General features: G+C 35.5%; 1 protein-coding gene across 1 annotated transcript; it reads left to right on the top strand.

The window, feature by feature from the left end:
• The first annotated feature begins 2,808 nt into the window (after window positions 1-2,808).
• Window positions 2,809-3,294, top strand: LOC145813439 (uncharacterized). Its single transcript, XM_082908867.1, has one exon. The coding sequence runs from the start codon at window positions 2,809-2,811 to the stop codon at window positions 3,292-3,294; it is 486 nt and encodes a 161-aa protein (XP_082764993.1).
• Window positions 3,295-5,243: the final 1,949 nt, after the last annotated feature.

Here is a 5,243-nt window from a genome sequence, read left to right as displayed (position 1 = left end):
CTAAATATATCTAAGAAATCAATACATAATATATTTAGGAATACCACATATACATTAACAATGACAAACACAAAAAAAAATATCCAACACAAAAAAATGATAAACAAAAATGATTCGTTACTCAAAATTCATCCGGCTCAAATGGCCCGAACTGCCCAAAACGACATCGTTTTGGACAGTTTTTTTTTTCTCTCTCTCTCTTTCCTTTTCATTCTTTCTTTTCCTTTTCATTCTTTCGAACACAGGCAGAGAGGAAAAAAAAGAGGAGAGAGAGAGAGAAAAGAGAGGAGAGAAGAGAAGAGAAGAGGCGATCGACAGTGATGGTCGGTGATGGTGGCGGCACCCGATCTCCTCTTTCAAACTTTTCTTTTTTTTAAGTAGATCTGGATCTGGAAAAAAAAAAATTATTGATGATGATAATTTGTTGATGTGTTGATGATGATGATGAAGATGTTGATGAAGACGTTGTTGATGAAGATGTTCCTCTGATCCTCTGAAACTCTGTTTTCTCTCCTTTTTTTTTTCTTTTTTTTTCCTAAGTAGATCTGGATCTGAAAAAATAAAAATAAAATTTGATGATGATGATGTTGATCAAGATGTTGTTGATGACAATAATGATGATGTTGATGAAGATGTTGATGAAGGTGTCCAACTCCAGCTCCAGAAAAAATGAGAAGATGTTGATGAAGATGCCAAAATGACCATGGGTGATCAGCACTCTAAGTGCTTCATAGAAAATGAGAAGAAAAAAAAAAAAACAAAACGACACCGTTTCGGACTCAGGCCATTCGAGCCACAAGCGTTTCGAGCTACCAAACGGGATTGAATGATAAATATAGAAAACATTTATTAAAAAATTCAACACATACCACTATTACTAAAATATTAAACTTTAAAATAAAAAACTTTTGATCTATATATTGATTTTTAATAAAATTAGTATTTTTAGAATTATCTCATTAAGATCTATTAAATAAAATTCATATTGGTTATGAAATTCTTTTTAAAAAAATTAATATCGTCAAAATTGATATAAATAATAGCACGTTACTCTATTTGACAGTAATATGTCACTATGTCTTACAATAAAATGTTACTTTGGTAACATATTACTCTGACAATATTGTCTAAGATACAAAAAGATATTTTACTTTGTCCTTACTCAATTATGCTTCTTTCTTGGGGGGATTTATGAAGCAAAATACATTCGACTGTCTTTTAATCAAACAAAGGTCCAATCGAAGGATTTAGACTAAATTTAATTGAGAGGGAAAGTCTACTAACTCAGACTTACCTATCCAAAATTTTTTGGGTGAGTGATTATGTGGTGAAGATTAATTTGTGTAGTATGGGGTTCATGTGAGGTCCATCTGAGGCATGGTGGAGATTAATTTTTGGATAATTTCTAAATTTATAAAGGTAGATTTGTAGTATTACTCCTAACAAGGGTGACTTTGGTTGAAAAATCAAAAAGTCTCAGAATATATTCATCCACTCAAACTTATCTACACTTACCCTCTAAATAAATTTATGACTGGATTATTTCTAATTGAGCCATATGAACTAAAATAAAAAAATAAAAAAAATTAAGGAAAAAATAGATGAAATTAATAATCCAAAAGATAAATGAAGAAAAAAAAACAATAATTTAAAAAAGAAAAATTTAGCCAAAATACCTCCATTGGATCCTTATTTGGTGAAAAAGACAACTCAATTTAATTTTCTCCATAAACCTCTTAAGGAGAAAACACATAATTGAGAAAGGATAAAGTAAAATATCTTTTTTATTTATTTATTTTTTGGATAATATTGTTAGAGTAATATGTTACTGTCAAACAAAGTAAACTAGAGTAACATCTTACTGTCAAATAGAGTAATTGTCAAACAGAATACTATGTTACTGTTATTATTTACATCAATTTTGACGGTAATATGTATATATATATATATATATTTTAAGATTTTCATTGTCAACATTGATCTTATTTGATAGATCTTGATGAGAGGGTTCTAAAAATATAAATTTTATTAAAAACTAACATCTATATCAAAAGTTATATTATTTTGAAGTTTAATGTTTTGATAGTGGTATGTGTTTGACTTTTTTAAAAAAAAAAATTTGTACTTACCCTTAATACATTAAAGTTTTATTATGAGAGAATTTGACTAAACCCCTCTTTAAAAAATAACTATTGAGGTTGGTTGCGTGCAAAGCATGCAAGCTAGTGCCAATACAAATGCCCACTATGAATCGGAGAAATCTATTGTTTTTTAATTTTTGTTGTAATTAATTATTTTGTTTGTTAAAAGTTTAAAAACAAGAGTTTGTAGTTTACTATAATCTATGAATGGTAGTTTTTGTATTTGTCTCTTAACCTGAATTACTACAAAAAAAGAAAAAGAAAAAATGAAAAAGGCAACATATATTCCAAATACATTGTCAAGCGCTCTAGCATTCGTATGTTATAACACATAAATTGCTATTTTGTACAATTAAGCCATCCAACAAAAAAATCTGCATTTTAATAGGTATCTTTGTTCTCCACACTATTCATACAGGGCCCTATTGAGCACCTAGCATTTTATCATAAGCTATAGACCCAAAGGTCTTAGGCATCTACTTGTTGATTCAAATTGATATTACACAAAATCACCTGCAAGAGAGTACAGTTAATTCAAACAAAAAAAAATATATATTGAATTAAATAGAATTGAATACATTGCATATATACAAATAGGAAGAGAGTAAGCCTGGCACCTGAATTGAGAGTGCCAGCTGGGGTGTGGGTAAGTCTGGCACCTCCCAAGATGCAGTTCCTATGCTGGCTTGCTTGGAGAGGCCGCATTAAGACTTCTTTCTTCCTTCAGAGGATTGGGGCTCTCCCTCCCAATGCAGAGACCCAGTGTGTTTTTTGTCAATCTGTTGTGGAGTCGTTGGAGCATGTGCTGTTGTTTTGCCCACAGGTTTGGAAGTGTTGGGCAGCCATGGCTAGTTGGTGGGATCAGCATTGGGTCATCCCTGGTTCTGTTGAGGGTTTGCTCCAATGCTGGTCTGGGAGTAAAGCGAAGTCTTGGGTTCACAAAGCTTGGCAGGCTGTTCCAGCACTAGTGATGTGGTCTGTTTGGAAGTTAAGAAACGAGTGCAGATTTAAGGGGGTTACTCCAGATTTTGCAGGCCTAAGTGAGAGGTTGAAACTGCAGATTGCTCTGTGGGTGAAGTGGTCCTTCAGGGTCGATTACTCAGTCCATGACCTTGTCTCAAACCTACATCAGATCAGGCAGTGCGTCAATTAGCAGACAAATCTGTAAGCAGATTCTGTGTAATGGCTGTCCGCTGTTCTCTGAAGTGGGCCTTCCTGGGTGCAGCTCTGTAAGCAGATTCAGCGTTGTTAGCTCCGTTTGTAGATAGTTTCATTTGGGTGCAGTTCCTCTGTAAGCAGACTCAGTGTTCATTGTTTCATCTAGCTGTAGCAGATTTCCCCTGTAGCAGATTTAGCTGGTCAGTTTCTTTTGGTTTTGTTCTCTGTCTTTCCGTTGGTTTCTCACCAACGAGGAGGTTGGAGCTCCGTCTAGCTCCTAGCTCCTCTTTGTTGATGTATTACGTATGTGTTCATCAATAAAGTTTCATTTGCCGATCAAAAAAAAAAAAAAAAATAGGAAGAGAGTAAAGACTATAAATTATATAAGGTAAGATTGATATATATATGACAAATACTTTCATTCCCTCATAGCTGTTCCTAAATTCCATCTTGTTAGAATTTCCCATCTTTACCTTCACCTACTCCACTACACACTCCACTTCACCTACCTCCACTTCACCACACACTCCACTTCACCTAACCCACTATCACCTCCACTACACCTACTACCACATTTTCTTCTATATATAGATTGTATAGGAATTGTAATTTATCAATCTTGTAATACATCAATCAATAATCCATAAATTCTTACATGGTATCAGAGCAAAGTTAAAGATCTTGGTGTTCTCGGTGTTCTCCGCCTTCCGGCGGGCGGCAACCTTGCCTTGACCGCCCGCCGGATCCTCTGCATCAGACATGATCCCTCTCCCTCATGACCATGGCAGCTAAATTTACATGTTATCATCTTCATCATCCGAGGATTCTTCTGAACTATCACTTGATTCCTCTTTCTTCTTGACAAACGGAACAAAAACTTTGCTACCAGCAGTTGATGGCAACTTCTTGGCTTGGGAGGTCTTCTTATCATCTTCCTCATCTGACGAGTCATCAGTGCATGACTCACTCGTGTCCTCCACTTCCTCCACTTTTTGCGGGACAGCAACAGGCTCCTTCCCTCTGCCTTCTTTGTTTCAGCTGCAGAAGATGGCCTTTTTAACGAGACAACTTTGGTTGCTGGGGCCTCATCTTCATCTGATTCAGAATCCTCAGAGCTGTCACTTGTTTCAGTTCCCTTCTTGGAAGCCACCACTGTTAAAGGTGGCAGTGTTGGTGGCAATGCCAGTCCTCTTCTCTGCTTTGTTTGTCTATGGCAACTCTTGAGGATATTGGGGTCTCTGCATTCATCAACATACTCGGTACTTTTGCCTTCTTGTTGGCCTTTGCTCTGCTTCGGATTCAACCCATCAATGACAGAGTTTACTTTCCCAAGTTGTACATTAGTGGGGGCAGAACCAGTCCCAAGCACCGAAACTTTGTGGGAAAGTTTGTTAATCTCAATTGCTGGACTTACATTACCTTCCTCCACTGGATGCCTCAAGCTCTTAAGATGAGTGAGTCCGAAATCATCAACCATGCTGGTCTTGATTCTGCTGTTTTTTAAGGTGGTGCGCATGTGCGTATGGGGGAGGGACGGACTCACAAACAGACCCACTATCCCTCTCTCTCTATCTGGTATATTCCCTCTCTCTCTCTCTTTTTGTCCCCCACCATCATTGTTTCCATCACCCACTTTAATTCTATATTCCCTCTCTCTCTCTTCGAAGTTTCATATATATTATATATATACATACCATACTTCAAGACCAGACACCACTCAAGCAAACCCACGTTCTTTCACCTTTTCCATTTATTTTAATATATATATATATATATATATTTTTATTATAATATATTTTTCCCTCTCCTGGTTAGTGAGCATCCCCGTTTTTTCCATTCTCTTATTATTATTTTTTTTTATATTCCACAAAAAAAAAAATAATAATAAAAAAAAAAAAAAAAAAAAAAAAAAAATCACACTGCTGGTTTTCTTATCACCCATCC

The sequence above is a fragment of the Camellia sinensis genome, chromosome 2 (genome assembly GCF_055761805.1).
Source record: "Camellia sinensis isolate YWXY chromosome 2, ASM5576180v1, whole genome shotgun sequence".
Lineage (NCBI taxonomy): Eukaryota > Viridiplantae > Streptophyta > Magnoliopsida > Ericales > Theaceae > Camellia > Camellia sinensis.
Note: the sequence above shows the minus strand (reverse complement) of the source record. Positions and strands in the feature narration are given on the sequence as shown.

Excerpts from the sequence above, each read along its gene's own strand:
- LOC145813439 (XM_082908867.1), top strand. The coding sequence starts at position 2,809 with ATGCAGTTCCTATGCTGGCTTGCTTGGAGAGGCCGCATTAAGACTTCT.